At 41.3% G+C, this 19,075-nt stretch overlaps 1 protein-coding gene across 4 annotated transcripts in view; it reads left to right on the top strand.

Annotated features, from left to right (window-relative positions):
• Positions 1-19,075, top strand: part of LOC105196973 (protein tiptop) — a 180,457-nt gene that overhangs the window by 118,885 nt on the left and 42,497 nt on the right. For 3 of the 4 annotated variants that reach the window (XM_026130769.2, XM_011163145.3, XM_039455318.1), the window contains one exon: positions 5,078-5,209. The exons of the other annotated variant lie outside the window; for it this stretch is intronic. In XM_026130769.2, the coding sequence (XP_025986554.1) occupies positions 5,143-5,209 (67 nt within the window). In that variant the 5' untranslated portion in view covers positions 5,078-5,142. The remainder of the gene's footprint in view (positions 1-5,077; positions 5,210-19,075) is intronic. 4 annotated transcript variants of the gene reach the window in all.

The raw sequence follows: 19,075 nt of genomic DNA on the forward strand, positions 1-19,075 counted from the left end.
AGAGAGACTTCGATTAGCGGCGACTGATTATCACCTCCCATTAAGGCACGCCCTCACTTTATTATCATCGTTAGCTGCGAAACTTGGAATCGCGTGCGGGCGTTCACGTTCGTCGGATCCGGCCGGCGCGACGCGGCGCCTCGCGCGCACGAGTCCTACATGGAACCTCGGACCAGTTGTTCACGTCCCTCTCGGAGCGTCCGTTGTTCTTTTTCCATCGCGATGGTGTGACGCGAACACGGCGTATCCCCGATGTTCTCAGAATTCACGTACGCGTCATAAATAGTGCCCTACTCGCGCTCCACCGTCTTCCGGTCTTTCTCTCCTTCGGCTTCTCGCGCGGACCGACGTTTTCCAATATTCCGAACTGCACTGATTCCATCTGGGGTCCCTCCGAATCGCCTCCTACGTCGCTGTTTTTCCCTCTTCCCTCCCTACGCCGCTTCTCACGTCGAGTCTCATGTATCGATCGTCGCGTGTATATGAGTTTCTTTTTACGTTTTCAGGCTGCCTTACGCTGCCGCATGCCGCGGGTCGCGAATATTACGCAGATGTGACGATAATAAGTAACGCGACGGTATTCCCGAATACCCTACGAGACGCGATGCTGATATTCCCGATGAATCCCGATCTTTTATTAAACTACTCAGCCTTCAATTTATCGTCGACGAGTCTATTACAAAATACTCCGTGGCATCGATAGTCGATAGGCCGTGGCATAATCGTAGATTATTCTCTGCGGCTTCGCCAATTTCTGCGCTTGCCAATTTCCGATGTACTTTCGTACAAGTAGCCCCCCCAGCTTTACGTGCCGTCTTAACGTCGCGATTTATTGGCTCGCAATAATATCTACGTACAATAAAACCACCACCAGGCCGGTTTGCAGCCGCATTCCGAACACGCAGACCTAATTCTCGCTGGTCGATCTACATATAATTCGTTCGCAGTGAATTGTACTTGCATGCGTTAAACGTGACAGCGCGGAGTCGGCGCTTTCGAGAAGACCCACTCGAGATATCCCTCCGTCATACGAATCCATGCCGTTGAATGGAATTGGCGCCAAGCATTTTACGAGCGTGCGCGCGCAAGTCGGCATGGGACTGTTGTGCGTCGACCTTTACCTAACAACCCTCCCGCATCGTAGCCACCTCACTTCCTCCTCGCTGCAACCACCGCGGCAGCCGCCCCCGTCGCCAACCCTGACCTGATTTATGAGATTCTGGAAGCGTCTACTCCACCGACGCGCGTATTCGGTCCGTCTCTCTCTCTCTCTCTCTCTCTCTCTCTCTCTCTCTCTCTGTTTCTCTTGCCTTTCTCGTCTCTTTCTCTCTCTCTCTCACACCCTCGACCCTTCTTCCTCCCCTCCTGCCCTCGTAACGTAGACAGCTGGCTAGTGTTTCCACGGGCGCACGTACACGGAGACGCTCTCTCGCACGTGGAGCGGAGCAAGTGGAATTCTCGCTGCGTTTCGTTCATTTCCGTCCCTTTGTCCGCGCGTTCGCGAAAAGCGAACACTTATTTCGTACCCGTGTCTCGCGATATGTATCGAGGACGGCGCGGCGTCCTAATTAAATAGTCGAGCGACAGGTCCTCGATTGCGCGTACTAGATACGATTGGTGCCTTATCAAGTCATAAATGTAGCGGGCGCACGCAGTTGCCTCTTAGCCGAAAACTGTGGCGTCGTCCTCTCTTCACCGCTCGCTTGTTTACGAAGCGTTGTCACTCTCTCTCTCTCTCTCTCTCTCTCTCTCTCTCTCTCTCTCTCTCTGTCTCGGCTATTTCGACAGTCGGAAAGATTCGTCGTATTGATGCTGGCGAAACGGAATTGCGAGACGTTTTTAGAACGCTGCTGCAGTATTAACGTAATGCAATTTGCAAAGTTTGGAGAACGCGGCACTCATTGTTCGACGTTTGACGGGAGACGGCGCACATAATCTACTTCACATTCATAAAAACATTCGCGTCTTCGCAAGAGCGCAAACTTCGATCCGCTCGACGTTAGTTTTGACGCAATTAAAGCGACGTCGGGTCCGAATGGACTTTTCATCGCGAAAGATTAAACTTGCTCTTTCGCCTTCGATGGCGTCATTCATCGAGCAAGGCGAAATTCCACGGCGGCGAAAAATCCAATTTTTAGAACAATTCCCCTCGCGCACACGGACACACTGACGTTTAGCAGGAATCTCTTCGTCAACAAGTAAATTTTCTTTACCCCGGGAAGAAAAAAAATTCGAGCGAGGGTTGGGTGTCACACAAAAGCCGAGTGATTTGTGACGTTCGCTATTCTTTTGACCGTGCGGCAAGGTTCGCCCTCTCTACAACCCCCTTCCCTCCACTCACCCCCTTCCCTTCTTCGCCGTCTTGCTCGTAGATATGGCCGAGTAATATACGAGCCCTGCATCTGTTCCCCGAGTGACGCAACGTCCCGCCATAGATCACACCCAGGCTTTTAGAGAGTGAAGGCTGTTAAGGAGAGTGCGAGAGAGAGAGTACGACTGGGGAAAGGAGATAGGGCGAGACGCCGCGTGGAAAGAAGAAAGAGAGGGCGAGAGTGAGATTGAGGGAGGAAGAGGGAGGGAAAGAGTGACAGGGTGACGTACTGTTACTGTTAAACTCGCCTGCACGTAAAGAAGAGCATGAGCAGGAGTGCGGCTGCCTCTCCAGCGTGTCGTGGCACGCTGGATGGGGCTGAGAGGGGCTGAGGCAGAAGTGGTTGCTGGTGGAAGACCATGGAAGGTGGACGGAGACGGTCGGTGTTGTTGTAAAGGGACGTACCAGGCTTGTGGATCGTGGATCAGGGAGACGAATGTAGTGTGTTCCTAAAAAAACGTGCACTTAGTTGGGAGTCATTAATGCGATCGTACTGGCGATTGTATTTTAAATTGATCGCTCTGCTACGATGGAGAAAAATGTTAAAACGCTTCACCGATCCGAGGCGCTACCTATCTCGAGATATATGACGGAGTCGGCAGAATGTTCGATTCAATGTTCGAGTCGTTTCCGCTTTTTGCTAAGCACTTTCCAAATTTGATACGAGAGATATATTATTATGGAAAGAAAAAGTACAGAGGAATATGAATTATCTATGACATTTTTTACATTAACGGATCATCTAGATGCAATTATCAAATTATTATCGTCACGTACATTTAAGGAATTTTACATTTGCTCTGTATTTATTTTCAAAATTCTTTTTACATTTTTACAAATTAAATATTTTTAAAAGTTAAATAGAAATTGAATTTAGAAGTTGAGTATAAATAAATTTACATATTTAGAAGTTAAATAATGATCCTAATGAAGCTAATAGTAAATTAAGAGCCATCGATGTTTATAAACGAAAAAAGACAAAACTCAGTGTGTTAATATATATCATCCAATAATTTTGCCAAACTTGGCCTTGTAGTCAGATCGGGAGCTCCTTAACTAAACATCGTTGAAAGCGAAATGGAAAACTCAATTGTTAATGAGCGAATAATCCGGAGAAGGCAAGTAGCTCGATTCGCAACTCACCGTTCAAAGAATGCTAAATCGGTATACCGGTCGAGCGATATATTGCCGGAATATGGGTTAAGAAATTTCCTTGGCTCACGCGAAGGGTCGAGAGCGGGCGTAGAGGGTGGCAAGGGTTTTCGGCTGGAGAAGTTAAGCGAAGGAGGTGGAGAAGAAAGGGGTAGGAGGAGACAGAAAACTGAAGCAGGGCGACGGCGGTACGATACAGTACGCCCCTGGCGCACCGACGTAGAAACCATTGAGGCGAGATATACGAGCGAGAGTTTGTTTGCGCTTATGGCTTACGTCTGGAAAAGGGAAGGTTGGTAGGACCGAGAGACGGGGAGAGGGAGAGTTGGCGTTTTATCGGGGCACCCTTATGCCTATTATGCCTTCGCGCCCCGTTCCGTCACGCCGTGCAGAAACCCCGCGCTCAACCTCCCCCTTGCCCGCACCCCCTTTCTCTGGTCTCCGTTCGGCAACCTCTCCCCCTCCCCTCCCCTCTCCTTCGTTGGCTGGGTGACGCGGTGTGCGAATTAAAACGCCTCATAAATATCTGAAACAAAGGCGGCCGCTTTCGAGGGCGTACGCCGGAAAGATATACGGCTGGTTACGATGGTCGGTACTGGGTAGTTAAGGGACGCGGAAAGGGGAGGGGGAGCGGGAGCTGCGGCGCGGGACGCGATCCTAGGTTTGGCACCCTTCGTAAAAACCCGTCGAGTAGGGCGGCTCTCCACCTCCCGGAGAATCACGAGAGCGTCACTTCGATTGGGAAACTCGTGAAAAAGCGTGGATTTTCTTAGAAGCCATCAACATTTGCCGGGCGATATATCACCCATTCAATATCAGCTGTCTTAAAAGTTGCATGATTTTTTCCCCGCGCCATGTTATACTGGTTAAACTAGGAAGAATGGCGACGAGTTATAATGTTAAAGCGCCGACAGTTTCTTAATAATATAATCGCTGTAAAAATTTTGAGAATTTCGGGGAAGTACGTTTCGGTTTGAAATTAGTGACTGCAAGTTTATATATTATGTCATACTACAATTAATGGAATACAAGGTAAATTATGACGACACCGAGTGAATTTATTGACGGTATTGACGGTCCTTTGGACTAACGTTAACTGACAGGAAATAGTATTTTTTCGATCAGTGGCCTGAGAGCTCAGGCAGACAGCAGCATTGGAAGATAAGATTTATTGATTTTATACGTTGTTTTGAATAGTGTATCCCGATTTTGATGACGAACACATTTTTGCAAGTCAAAACGTCCTAGGGACGCTGTGGAAATGATTGACTTATAGCCGACCTACTGCGGCTGCGGTATTGTTTTGGTCTCCTTGTCCTTATACGGCCATCGCTTCTTCTTTCGTTCCTTTTTTATACAGTGCTTTCACAAAAGGACGTCCCGGAATTTTGCGGATATTTTATGTTAACGTCTATAATGCGCATAAAGTAATACTTATCTAGGAACCAAAATCTGATTCTCAATTGCCGAGACGTTGCGTAAACTCACTAACAATAAGATATACGACTTTGAGATAAACGAGATTTTGACTTTCTATCTTTTGTTCTGTTTCAGGTAAGTAGTGGTCTCCGATCGTTTGAAAAGCGTGCGGCTCGGAGCCGCCGCACCGGACGGGAGATATGCGCAGCAAGCAGCAGCCCAGGCCTTCTTTCCGATGGCCGCAGCAACGCGGTGATAACCTTACCGGTAAATATCCATATGTAACATCTCACGCACGTACGTAAGCTCGCACGCACTCACGCACGCACGCACGTATTTTATTCTTTATTTTGCATCCTGCACTTCTCACGTCCCGACGAGAGGTTGTACCGCTTCTTCTCGCTGCGCGCCGCGTGCCGCGAGTAGCGGTATACCGTTCGCTCGAGAAAGAAGCGAGATTGATCGGCGATTAACCGATCTGCCGCACTCGTAGCTACTTGGAAATAGTTTAGACGGTACGTTGCTTGTTTTCGCAAAACACGCGATTTCACGATTTGCATCAGAATTATTATTTTTTTTTTTTCTAAATTGACCTCGGGCCTTTTTTTCTTTGGTGCACACTGTAGTGTTTGATATATAAGTGTCTAAACCGTTTTTATGTATTTCACTTGGAACACGCGTGGACTCGATTAGATATCCACTTTTAAGAATAAAGTAAAAAAAAAGAATAACGCAATGGCGGAATCCAGATATCCAATGATCTCGGAAATCACGGATGAGTTCTCGCTGGAATACTGGGAAACATGTACATACGTGTTACGACTCATTAATCGATTATCGTCGACGGACCGGTCTAGCCGTAAATTGGATATTTACGACGTTATAAGCGAACGGTTATAAGCGAATAACAGAGCAAAAGCGATCGGTAACGTGCGGTGGGGATCGATAAGCGCGACCAAGTGTTATAAACGACATTCTGGCGAACAGATATCGACTGAGGTTTGCTCGTATGTCCTTCGACCGGACTATCCTTCACGATTATGATGTTCTTAAGTAACGTTCGATCTATTACCTTGAAAGAACTCAGTAAATCATGATTTCTGTCTCTCATTTTCCTCTCGATTTATGTCTCCGACATCGGTACTCGGTGTCGTTTCTTAGAAACGGCGCGTGTCATTTATTCCCGCATTCCTGACCAACAGGTATCTGATTAATTAATATCGATTAAGTTGAAAAAGCTGTGAAAATCACGGTACAAGTATTGGAAATATACCATGCGTATAGCTCTCAAATTGTTTACATGGCTTTCAACTCGGATTCGCATTGCACGAAATGACATCTCATTGTACGACGGTCGTTATATTTCGTTAATCAAAAGTCGACTTCTCACTGCGCGATTCGCAAATTTACATTTGCGATTTATTCTTCGACGTTGCTATGTTAAGAGACAACGGTTTGCACCTTTCTGTCGATACCGCTGAATGATGATAATGACATAGACACGACGTAAAGCTTACAATCGCGATCTCCTCGTCACGTTACACCACCTTGGCATACAGGTCTATGTTACATGATTATAAAACGTTAGTAGTGTGTAAAAAGGATACCGGTGCAGCTGCTACAACCGATCGTATGATAGATATCTGTTAATATATCCTGCCGCTCTTCTTTTTGTATTAGTCGTGTGAGCCTATAACGGAAGATATTTTACTTTTTTCTTTTTTCTGTATTTCACAATATAAAAGTAATTAAGGAGATAAGAAATCCTGATACGTGGCATGATGCAACGATCGGATTTTATCACGAATTTTAAACGAATATATAAAGCAAAGATGAATCGTGAATATTATTCAATATCGTAAAAATCTGATTCGCAGATGTAAAATAGAATTTTATAGCAAAAGCAAAATAAAATAGATAATAAAAGTATAATAGATTAATATCTTAAATAAATTTAGAAGAAAACAATAACGCACAAATACGTATATACACACACATATATACGATAATAAATTTCGATGAATGTTTCTAATATGCAATTTGATGCAAACGCATGTAGCAAGTTACGGTATTGTATTTATTATAGATTGGCATATTTAATAGAGATGTGCGAATCGAACCGATCAACTAAATTTTATCAGAATTGAATTAAATTAAACCGAATCAAATCTTTGAAACATGTAACCTTTATTTAACATAATTACTCTTAAGTTGAATTTTTATGTAAAGATAATAAAAACAAATTCCATGTAAAAAGAAAATAGTGTCGATTAAATGATATAAAATTACTTTAAATATGATTTATGAGATTGTCAAATATATGTGTGATTCGTATTCGAGAATTTTGAATAGGTTGAATTTATATTACACAGAGAAAGAACAGTTTTGTTAAAATATCTTAAAATCGTTGGATACAGAGATCTAAAAATAATTTTGTGAGACCATCAAATAATTATGTAGAACGCTCAAGCTGGCTGTTAAAATGTCAAAACTTTTTACAGCATTGCTCATCATGCTCGATTGTCTTATATAATTGTTTTTTTATGGTTCAACAAAGTTATTTTTCAGATCTGTGTCCATCTTTTTTAGATATTTTAGTAAAACTATTCTTTCTGTGTAAAGATTTAAATCCGAATCGAATCGAGTCTCAGGTAAAATTCGATATATAGTTCGCACATCTCTAATATCTAGAAACACGTTCCAACGTTCTGCATGCCTGACCCTTAACGAACACATACCTACACGCAAGAACAGATAGGCTAGCTCAAAGGAAAAATAAATCAAAAAGTTAACATCAAATCCTGTTATAAATTAGGCAAAACGGCATTGAGAAGCACGGAATCTTGCAACAGGTGTAAGAATATAGAATCGATATAATATAGATACGCGATCGGAATAATTATGAGAATAGTAGAGCAATCGGGTGTGTGGAATAACGTCCTTAATGCTTGGACCGCACTAAGAAAAAAAAAGTCAAATTTGTGACTAACTTGTGACATTTTCTTCGATATTTATTAGTTATAAATAAATTTGATTGCGATGACAAAATATACATTTCTGTGAAAAATATCTCATTTATGTAAAATATACTTTATCTTTTTTTTTAATTAATTTACTTGCCAGAAATAAAATTTTATTTCGTCGTATTTAAATAAGGATTTATTTCAATGAAATAAATTTATAGCCTATAAATGAATTTTTAAGTGTCTCTTTCTCAGTGTGAGAAGGATCCCGAATTTGAATCTCAATCAGCTCCGTTAATTTTTTCGTCGCTTACACAAGTTTACGAGAATGACGCAGTAATGTAAAAGTGTATATACGATTGCAATGAGAGACTCATTTGAATAAAACAAAATTTTCTAATTGAACCATTTTATTTAATTGAATTTGTTTTATTAACAAAAAATTATGTTATGAGAAACGAACAGAATGTTATGATAATCAAAATTTTTGCCTGTACGAATTTATTTGTTTTAACAAAATTTCGTAGTTAGCGATGGCCAGCACGTTCACAATACGCGCGAACAGGTACTGCCAAGAGAAAGATATGCGCCTAAGCGCTCTCCCGCAAAAAGAATACAACGCAGTGCATTATAATTAATGCACCCGCGTATGGCTCGACACCTTATCTGTCATGACAGACTTCCGGGTCTCTATGCTAGTGAACGAGGGCAGTGAGGTAACTAAATCAGATAAATTTCTTATATGGATTTGTACAAACAAAATTCTTTTTGGGAAAGAGATTTTACTGTCATTGAAAGGGTGGAGTTATTAATGAGTATTAGATGGTTGATGAGTAACCAAGTAAGATCCTCGTTTTGTCGCGTTTTGTCACGTCCAATATAATATTGTAAATAAATGTTTTTAAGCTACCTCGCGTTTTTGCTTGTCATTATTGACTTATTGGTTTGCATACAGTTACATTTAAAAAATTCGAGCAACTTAATAACTGTTTTTAAAATTCTTTGATTAATGCAACGAAAAAATTAAATAAGAAATATTCTAATACTACATAAAACTAATTTAATAAAATTTTAGTTTCATATAATTAACAGTTAACAATTTTGTTTACTGAATCAAATTTTTATGTCAATATTATATAATATTACATTTTCCATTAAAATTGTTTTGTTGCAACAATAAAAGCATTTATTTGCTTATATCTAAATAAAAGATTTAGTTGGTTTAATCATTATGTTTCATTCAACCAAATAGGTTTCTCAGTGATAGTTTTCACGCTTCCGTCATGGAAGAGAGTCATTAGAGGACGGGCCCTGTGGGCAGCTCTCGACAAGCAGAAATCTTAACGTCATCCAACGTATTCCACAACTAATAGCAAATAACCGTTGACTGAATATTCAATTAATTACAAAGAGGCTGTATATAGAAGCTTAATAAAGAAACGATTTGTTGAAACATTGAACATCGGGCATTCAGGACCTGACAACAACACTTAATGCGATTTCCAAAAACTTTTTAAAGAGTTTCCGCTAATTATACGAGCGCTATTATAGGTATGTTATTTCGAAAGGAGATTACTTTGAAAGAAAATAAAGATTGTTTGTTTGATTAAGTGATCGTTTTTTCGTCACATTCATCGAAATTTATTGCCATACCATATATGTACATCGTTTTATCGACTCACGTTGATGATTTTTAATAATGTATGAGCGTATCAATGAAATTAATAATAATAAAGTTTACCGATGTGAATACACAACTATAAACAGAAATAAGTCTTTAGTCAGAATTGGATCCTTGTACTTAATAATACTTCTACGTGCGAATTTATATATGCATACAAATATAATAAATATTAATAATACAATTGAATCGATAAATGCAAAAAGGATAAAAACCAATTTTTTTAGGAAACAAGTTTTTTGTCTTTAAAATGGATAAATATTTACGCTTTAAATAGGGCACTCGTCCAAGGTTTCTAAAAGAGTCTAAAGTAGATGTTAAAAACGAGCAGTGAGTGCTGAAAGGGCACTAGTCCAGAACTCGACCCCTTTCTTTTTTCTCCTTGTTTGACATCTTCTTTTTATTTTATATTAAACTGTTTACAGTTTTCAAACAAAATGGTAATGCAAGTTTCAAAATTTTTCTTTTGGAAATGTATTTGATACAAGGTTGGACTAATCTATTTTTTAATTATACTGGTTATCTTTTACATCAGAAACATTTATGCCACATACAAATTTAATATTTTTGATAAATAAAATAAAATATTTATAATAGCACACTATAAAAGTTATGTTTTTATTTTTTTGCTAATGTTCAAATGTTAAATGTATATTTTTCACTTAAAGACAAGCATTTCAGGAATTAGAAATATTATATCAATATCAACGTAGTGTTTTTCTAAAAGAAGAATTTTTTAGGTTTTTCATTGGAACTAAAATTAAACAATGTTTTGTTAATACTAAAATGTTATTTGTTTGATGAACGTTATTTGTTCTCTTTCTGCACTCACTGATTTAATTTCTATTGTCTTTTTGAACATACTTAACTGTATAACTTTTGTAATTCACGTAAACGTAGGATTACATATATTTCACTGACAATTGTGTTGTAATGTGGGAATGACCAGTCAAACGGAACCGAACGGGTGTAGTAAATCGGACAATGAGTTCGACGGGAGCAGTTTTGCGAGTCGAAGAACAGAGCAACTGGTTGGATTCTTTTCACTTGCAGATCCGTTTCAATTCGTATACGCGCGGTGCTGCGCGAAAGTCGTTGGCTTTACAGCGCCAGAATTCCTGCGATGGGAAAGTAATTAGCGAGACAGGAGAAACTAATAAATCGAACGATAAATCGAAAGCGGTATTGTGTAACCGGCCGCCCAAAGGTAAAGACAATCCCAACCGAGCAACTGGTTGACTCGTCTCACTTGCAAATCCAACATGACGCCGTAACTCATTACGTCGCCTGAATGTCGCCTCGAAATGGAGCCGCAAAGCGATAACCAAGCGACTTTTCTCGATCTATCTGAAACGCGTAATCAGCTCCGATTTCTCGGATCACAGACCTTGCCGGATATCCGCGTGTTATTGCGAGCTGAGTTACAGCAAACAGCACGTTTGTGTAGGTTAAGAACTTTGAGTCCAATTAAAGTTCTAACAGGAAAAAAAAAACGCTTAGATATTTACGTCAAATACAACCTTGGTCAAAAATATTAGGCATCTTATATTTTTTTTAATATTTTTAACTGGAAGAAATTTAAATAGAAATTAAAATATGAATTATTATTCTGTTTTACTAATTTTTTAAACTTATGTGTATAATGCTAGTAGTCGGCATGAAATAATACATATAAAAGAATTCGAGATGAACAAACAAAAATGTAGGTTCCTAATAATTTTGGCCAAGACTGTATTTAAAAAACTCTGACAAAAATCAATGAAACGTATCTGTTATTTATAAAACTATTTTAATCTTAAATCGAATCTTATACTCCCGAAATTTCACGAAAACAATCGTATAAAGGTTAATGAGAGTCAAGGCGCAGTTATAAATGCACAATTACTGTCTAAAAACGTTTCATTATATCAATCCATCTATAGATTTTTTTAACTAGCAGTTTTCGTAAAGACATTTCATTGCATTATTATATTATTACTTATACAGCATATTTTCATGGTAATATCTGTGATGCTTGTAATATAATGTTTCGAATATATTATGCTCTTGCGGTTGTGAATAAATTTGAGACAACTATTTGCGAAATACTCATATATCTAAGCGTGTAATAGCGAAGCAGAAACGCCTGTTTGCTCTAAATTCATAACCGACACGCTCTCTGTCTCGTGTCATTTCTCTACATCCACTTAATTACTTATAATACGATATTATGTGGTAAATGAATCTCGCGTCTATCATAAATTTACGTTGAAAGCTTACGTGAAGTAAATACTAGTGTGTCACGGATTGTCCACGTGGAGGGTTTCTTGTATTTTTTAAAAAGAATTTTGGCGCCAGAGCTGTAGAGACAGGGACTCGCGGTTGTTTTCATTCCATTTATACCAGATACATATCTGTAAGACATATCTCATTCGCAATAAAGCATTCGGCGGTGCATACTTTTCGCTTTACGATTTACTATGTTGCATTTGGTGTATTTGTTGCTGACTCCGCAGAAGTTCGACGTCTTTGGACGTCGCCAGATTCGAAGAGATTTAGTTGCAACAGTGTCTTCGAAAGTTGGTCGACTTCCTTTGCCGGATATAATCTCGACTAATGTACCTCGTAGTTGGACTCTTTGTAAATGCAGCTCACGAAGAAATTCTCCGTGGACGAACTCGGTAAAGGGATTCTCTCCGCAGTCGCTTTTGAAAAGGATGTCCGTCGTATATAGATTTTCGCTCGAAAATATCGTTGTCTTTGGTCTCCGCGGTGGCAATCGGTCGGCGAAGAGATACAAACTGAGGAAATATTTACGTGTCGTCGGAAGTTCCGCAGGCAATTAAGGATAAATCGTCGCCCTAATGGAATTTCCGTGATGTGGACCGTGCATTAATTGAAATTCACCAATTCAAGAAACGGTAATAATCGCGCGGCTTAAATGCGTGTTATTGCACTTGTGCATTATTGCGCAATACATTATTTGCGGCATACTTAATCCTCGAAATGAAGCGAGTTCTTTATTCCGGGCTACCGAGCAAAACAACATCTGCGCGAAATTATTTTTGCAAGAATATATATGTTTTTGAGAGTAGCAGCTTGTAACTTTCTCCGATCAAATTGCGATCCGCAATATTATTCTTGCCGCAATGTGTGTCCCTCTCTCGTTGTCTTTTTTTTTATATATTTCCGTTCTCTCCGCTCGCGGCCTGATATTATAATTATTTCGCGCCCGTTGCGAGCGACGCGTTTTAAAAAACGCGTCGAACGCGACTTATTTAGAATAATAATAAGCATCGCGAAGTAAAAGTATTAAAATGAAACGCAGGGAATGAAACGCCGAGGAATTTACGAGGCTTCCTTTTGATCGTGCGGCGTCCCGGTGCGTACGCATTTAATGGTTAATAATTTCACGGAGGCCCGCCGTCGTAAAAACGCGTCTCGCGGCAGAAAATTAACGTGTTTTAATCAGCGAAATACATCAGGAGGACTTGGAATACTACTTGGAAAGGCCAGCCGTGCCCGGCCGTGCGTCTCGCGGTCGAGATACAACCGTCCGTCGTCGTCGTCGGCGGAGGCAATAAATTTCGCGCGAAACGCGTCATCGTAGTCGCTCCGATAAAAATTACAAGGACACGATCGGCCGGTTCGGCGATAACTCGAACCACCGATCTCGTTCCACCGTGACCCCGTGGCGCGGCGTCGCGCGCATTTGTTCTAGCGGTAACGATGCAGATGCACCTGCCTGGGTATCGTGGTGGGCATGCTTTGCGTGTATGCAACGGCTTCGTGAAAATTAGCGGCGCAGGCCGGGATTTATTGCCGCGTGTTGTGCTCTCGTCCTGGCTCTCATCGCCTGGAAAAAAAAATATATGGCAGCCGTGTTCATCGCTCGATTATGGTACATTTACCGAGCGCGGAAATCCCTCTTTGCTATCGCATTGCGACCGATTGAAGTTATCAGTCATCAGCTTGGTAATCGGAGAACGAGTCTTTTTCCAGTAGCTTTTGGCAAAAAAAAAAAAATTCGTGGGGCTCTCTGCAATACTTGAGGAAAATCGTTTTACTTATTTATCAATTTCCAAAATTCGTAATAAACTTTTTATTACATTTTTATACAATATGTGTATGCTGAACAACTCTTTTACATGAACGAACTCATAAGCTAATAGTAAGTATATTTTTTCCAAATCTTATAAAAATTCTAATTGTATCGTTGGTTTTTCGCAAAATGGAATGTTTAATCTTGTGGCAGGCCTATGTACACACGTATCATCATTTAACATCAGATCTTTATTTGACAGGTAGGAAAATACAATTTTGTTTCCTTTTTTTTCGTGTAGTGTTGAAGTAAAGATAAATTAATATGAAACCGCTAAGGTTTTCTCGGGAAATCGCTGTCAATCCGGCACGATAATTTATATTTCCGTTGATGTAAATCTTCCTACTTGACAGCTGCGGGCCCAATGTAAGCATATCCAAGTGGTGCAGTCGCGCTTTCACTTTACAGAAGGCCCATTAATTCTAATTTCGCGTCATTGATGGTGATTTTACTCCTCGCCGTTTCATATTTTTCACGAATGCCAGTTTCAAACAGCCTACATTTTACCACCGGCTTATCATCAGCCTATTAACATTTTATCTCGATCAATAAATTCGCTAAACACACACACACACATACACACGACATTTTCGAAACTATAATTCCGTCAGCTACGAGTCACAATGTTTGATTCTGCATAATTCAAAGAATACTAAATGGATCTGTTCTGTCCAAGCACGTTCTTCATTCTAACCATATCATTCGACAATCATCATCAATTGTAATGTAGAAATAATTTATTACATCCCTTTTATCTTACTTATCCGTAAAGACATTTCATTAGGAAAGAATACGAAAAAATCAGATTAATAAAATTGAAAGAGATGAGAAATATTATCGTAGGATGAGTTCGTAATGAGATCGAAAGCGGGGAGAAGTACGAGACCGCGTGCGTGCGTGCGAGCGACAAACGAAAGACAACCTTCCCGTGTCACCCTCCGCCGGCGATCGTCTCGCTGGGCGATAACCCGCGGACGACGTGACAAGTGAAATTCTGTATCCACGAGAACCCACCGGTCGGCGGGGGATATCGGCGGGGCACGTCTAAATGAACCGTTGTGCCTTCTGCTTTGATTTCAAAGAGGACCCCTAACAGCCGAGGAATATTCATTTAAATATCTGTCAATACTCGGGAGCGCCCGACGCGGCCTGCCGCCGCCCACCCTGCGGATGGACTTATGTGCCCCGATGCCGACGCCGCCGATGCGGCTCCCCCCGCATGTGCTTCTCTCTCTCGCGCGCGCGCGCGCGCGCGTGTTCTTCTCTGTGCACGTGCACAAGCGCATACGCGACGCTCGACGTCTGATCTCTGTGTCGCAGGTATTCTCGATCCACTTTTATACAAACTGACTGTGCTGGCACCCCTCGATTCGGCGTCTACATCACTCGACTTTCCCGCCAAGTTTTTACGTGTACAGGCGGGGCAAGCTTTCAATTGCATCCGCAAAGTACATGTTATTGACCGTGTAATAATACCTTGTAGGAAAGTAAAATGTGGCAATTTGGTACGCGAGGAAGGTCTACACGAAACAGTTTTATAGATTACGTGAACGTTTAAAGTACGGGACGTTTATCGATTTATTTTTATATCTTTACATCAAATTTTCAGTGTAGTTCACTATAAATTTCAGTAAATTAAATTGCAAAAATATTTTCCAAATTATTATGCATATTAGAAAGTATTTTATACTTATGTATATAAGTGTACCTTATTAAATTTTGTGTATTGAATTTTTAACATGTCTTATCTTGAATCTTTAACATGTTAATTTGAATATTTTGTATTAAATTGATATTCAACATTTGTATTAAATTGATATTCAACATTTGTATTAAATTGATATTCAACATTTCTTATTTGTAAAATAATATAATTTATATTTAAATGAATAAGAGTAATATAATTCTGAAACGTAAATTCTTTAAGATAAAAGATATACGTATTAACATATTACAAACGTTAATTTTATTGAAAAAATATGTTTTTACAAAAACTGTTTCCAAATTATGTATATTCAAAATGTTACTTTTTTCTATTTTTTTTTTATATGATATTTATATTACTCTTTTCAACATATTTATTTTGTATTAAACTAATACAAAAATTTGAGTGAACCATTTGCGACGTGCGATGGTTATGTTAAATTTAACACAAATTTTCCATCTGTGTAAATGGAATAGATAAATTGTCGTGTAATCACGTAATTGTGACGGCTTACACTACAAATATACATGTGCACCAAGGGCTCTCGTTTTACTAGCTGTTAAATTGTAAATAGCTAATTATTGCCGTGGTTTAATAGGCTCTGCCACTTTTTTATTCAGCTGCCTTTTAATTTTCAGCGACCTATGATCGTGGTCATTATTAGATTCGTATAAACACAGATAGATATCATTTTGTACGTGAACTACTATTATCTTATAGTAGCGAGATATTCCATCAAGTATGTCACACATAGATCATGTCGTACATAGATCATGTTGCGTGCTTGAGCCTCATGTTTTGCTCCATATTTTACAATTCAAAACTACGATCGTTAATGTCTCTAAAGATTGAATCTCGATTCGAAAAGATATTCCGCATTAATCATCATTTCATATTTAAAAGCTGTCGATTTGTTTGTTCAAGAAAAAGAATTCCCGTGCGAGTTGAGTTTACTACCAGCACGAAGCAGCAATTATAATTCTCGTTGATTAACACGTAACAATTTTTCGGTTGTAAAGTACACCGTTTCGCCGTCAATGGCATTCCGAGGCAGGAAGAAATTGTCGGTTTAAATCTGTACGCGCGGACAGATAGATACTAAAACCGGGCGGCGGAAGGCGGGAGAGGAAGGAGGCGACGAGGATGGGTGCGAAGTGACTGGGTGAAAAGGTGATTTCGCACGACAGGAAGCAGCTTCTTGGCGGGTAGGTGGGTGGACCAAGATGGTTAGCGTCCTGGCCCAGAGGTGGTTGCGAGAGGGGAAGGAGGCGGCCAGGAGCACTTTGCGTGCGTCATTTAAGAGAAGCTTAATGCCGCCGTAAAACGCGCTAACGGCCCGCCGTCTTCCAGGGGCGGCCGTCGTCGTTCTTCTGCTTCTGAACCCCGAAGCGGCGCGGCGGCGCGCTCGCGATCGCCTCTTTATCGCCACTTTCAAACTGGTTGTCCTTACTCGACCGAGTGACGCAGGGGAGGGATCTCTGCGACGATGCTCATCGAGCATAACGTTACTTCATCATTACTCTTGCCCGCGCAGCTTTTTGTCGGGATTCGCGAGCGACGTCCGTATAAAGAGGACGCGTATAATTTTACTTATCGCGCAAAGCGAATGAGAGCAATTAAAAAAATATTTATACCATATGCACCGAGAACCGAGCTGAGATCTTTCGTTCTTCATAACGAATAATAGCAAGTTGGCATTATTTTCTATATACGGATACTGGTACGATCTATTAGACGCGTCTGCAGTCAATCGAGAGCTCGTTCAATCACTGCGTAATAATATTTATTTAATCGTTTGTAATATGTCTTCTGAGGCAGCAAACAAGCTTACAAAGCGACTCGTAAAACGTGCAATTCGCACTCTTATCATGTGTACATTACTAGATTTTTACCGAAACGTATGTATTCAGATTTTTACTGCAATACTTAAAGTGCTGTTTTACATAATCATTATAATACGATTAACGATGATTGGTCCGGCTGTCTCTCGTCGTATAATTTGTGTGTACCCGTTTTCTTTCTCTACAACTACCTTTCTCATTGGCTCTCTGTGTTTTATGGTGGCCATAAAGTGTCGCATGAATTTTTATTATTATTACCGGCCAAGAAAACGATCCTCTTTTCGCGCGGCAACATTCGTCGTTTGCCGCGTGACATCTTCGATTATAACATAGAAAGTTGAATCTCGTTAGCTGTCGTTGATGATATAGCATGACTATATGTCAGCATGGACGCACGCAAAGAAAAAAAAAGATGCAATCCGCCGCGCCGTGTAGATTATTATTCCAGAGGCGCATATGCAGTTATATTGCAATCTTTTTCTCATTGCTCAATCTTTTCAGCATCAATCGACCGGATTTCATTATTGATGCTGTACGACGCCTACTCTTCGACCGCATTATAATTGCACCTTTTATTATCGACATCACGTGTCACTAACACTCTACGCGCGGTCCCTTTTTTTCTGTTATCCTAGGAATATATTAACTTGTTATAAAGCTGCGAGTAGCAGAAATTCTTTCTCGCAACTCGAGTGTGCAGTCTAGATTAGAGACAGTCAGGTTTAGATTAGGTGTAGAAAGACAATTTCTACGTAACGTCAAAAGTGAAAAAAGAAAAATTCTATGCGAGATGGTGGCTAACGATGCACTAAGCTAGGCAACGTCGGTTGAGAGATGAAGCGGCACGCAGCGATACGGCACGATTTCGGAAGAAAAGCGACAAGGAGGGAACAGAGTTTTCCCCCCAGAGGGTTGACATCCGCCGCGTGTCGCAATCCTCGTTACAGCTCCTAGCTCCGGTAGCCAGCGAGCATTTTAATCCGACCGACATCGTTTTCCACCGCGGCGAATAATCAGGCCGAAAATTTGTCGCAAGCGCGGGCAGGCGAATTGGCGCGCGCGAAGCGCAACAAAAGAACGAGATATTAGTCGTCCGCGACAGCGGCTGCGGCCACCGAGAGGCGCTTTGCGGCGATTCGTCCGAGGGGTTGCTTCGACGGCGGGGGGTCGTTGCAGATCGAGCCGAAGCGACGCGACGCGACGGACGGGCGAGGTGGTCCCGCACCCGCACCCGCACTCGACTCGCTTCTCTCTCGCTTCGCGCTCGGCTTGAGCGCGTAATTAGGCCGCGCGTCCAAGGAACTGGCTGTCCTCGTAATGCCGTAATGCCGGCGATCGCTTAGATCCGATCGCGATCTCCCTCGCGGCGGCTGATTGATTAACAACGTCATCTCCCGGCGAGCGCGCCCCGACGCGCGGCTCGGCGCGACAGTGATATATCGTTCATTTATTCGAACATAATGATCTTGTGTTTAATGCGAAATCGCACAATGTCCGCGAGTGACACGCTCCTATTGCTTAATATGCGCATCGGGAATTAGTCTTTGGCGAAAATTAATGTGCGAACGATTTGTAAGTAACTCCCGGCGTGCCGCGCGCCGGCAGCTCATTGCCAAGTGTTGTCCGCTCTCGCGTGATGCACTTATTTATGCAAGACGCGGCTTCGCGCAAATTGAAACTTGGACCGCGTCGTCGTCGCGATCACGCAAACGCGATGCGTGCTCCTCGCGTCGATCTTAATGGAGGCCAGCAAACTCGAGAGGATCGAGCCCACCGTCGTAGAATTACGTAACGCGGAATCGTTCGCTTAATAGCGCGAGAAAAACCAAACATCGAAACGATTAACCGCAGGTGAGGCGAGA

The sequence above is a fragment of the Solenopsis invicta genome, chromosome 11 (genome assembly GCF_016802725.1).
Source record: "Solenopsis invicta isolate M01_SB chromosome 11, UNIL_Sinv_3.0, whole genome shotgun sequence".
Classification (NCBI taxonomy): domain Eukaryota; kingdom Metazoa; phylum Arthropoda; class Insecta; order Hymenoptera; family Formicidae; genus Solenopsis; species Solenopsis invicta.